This window comes from Condylura cristata, unplaced genomic scaffold, assembly GCF_000260355.1.
Source record: "Condylura cristata isolate star-nosed mole 26May11 unplaced genomic scaffold, ConCri1.0 scaffold00081, whole genome shotgun sequence".
Taxonomy (NCBI): domain Eukaryota; kingdom Metazoa; phylum Chordata; class Mammalia; order Eulipotyphla; family Talpidae; genus Condylura; species Condylura cristata.
In genome coordinates, this window is record NW_004567182.1 from 72079 (window position 1) to 72659 (window position 581).

Genomic DNA, 581 nt, shown 5'->3' on the forward strand with positions numbered 1-581 from the left:
GAACTCGTCCGGTGTGCCGAGCGAGGGCAGGCGGCCAGGGCTGGCCGGCTGGGTCAGCCTTTCAGCCTGGCTCCTGGGTACGGGGCCAGAGGTGTGCGGGGTGCCCAAGCCCAGGGGCACCGTTGGCGGGCTGCAGTGTGGGGGCGGCCGGGAGGGGCCTGGGCAGCAGCTCACGCCGTCCTGCCCACCACAGGTTCATGATCAAGAGGGCACAGGGCCGAAAACGCTTCGGGATGAAGAACTTTAAGAAGAGATGGTTCCGCCTGACAAACCACGAGTTCACCTACCACAAAAGCAAAGGTCCGGAGACCTTGGCCATTTGCTGTGTCCACCCTTGCCCTGGGGTGGGCGGCCCTGCGGGAGCTGCCAGCAGGAGCGCTGCTGCCCTTAGCTCTGCCCTCCGCTGGCGGCTCTGCTGTGACTCCGAGGCCACAAGTTTTAGGGACGCCCAGGAGCGCGCGCCGTGCCAGGCGGGTGCTGCCATTCCCCTGGGCCCCTCCTGGGGCCTGGGGCGGGGCCTGGGACAGGAGGAACAGCGGCTGGGGCGGGGCCGGAGGGGACGGACAGCGGCTGGGGCGGGG

The 581-nt window shown here is 69.4% G+C and overlaps 1 protein-coding gene across 1 annotated transcript in view; it reads left to right on the forward strand.

The window, feature by feature from the left end:
* RASA3 (RAS p21 protein activator 3) overlaps positions 1-581 on the forward strand; it is a 26216-nt gene that overhangs the window by 19410 nt on the left and 6225 nt on the right. The window contains exon 16 of the mRNA XM_012734868.1: positions 194-344. Coding sequence (XP_012590322.1) covers positions 194-344 — 151 coding nt within the window. The remainder of the gene's footprint in view (positions 1-193; positions 345-581) is intronic.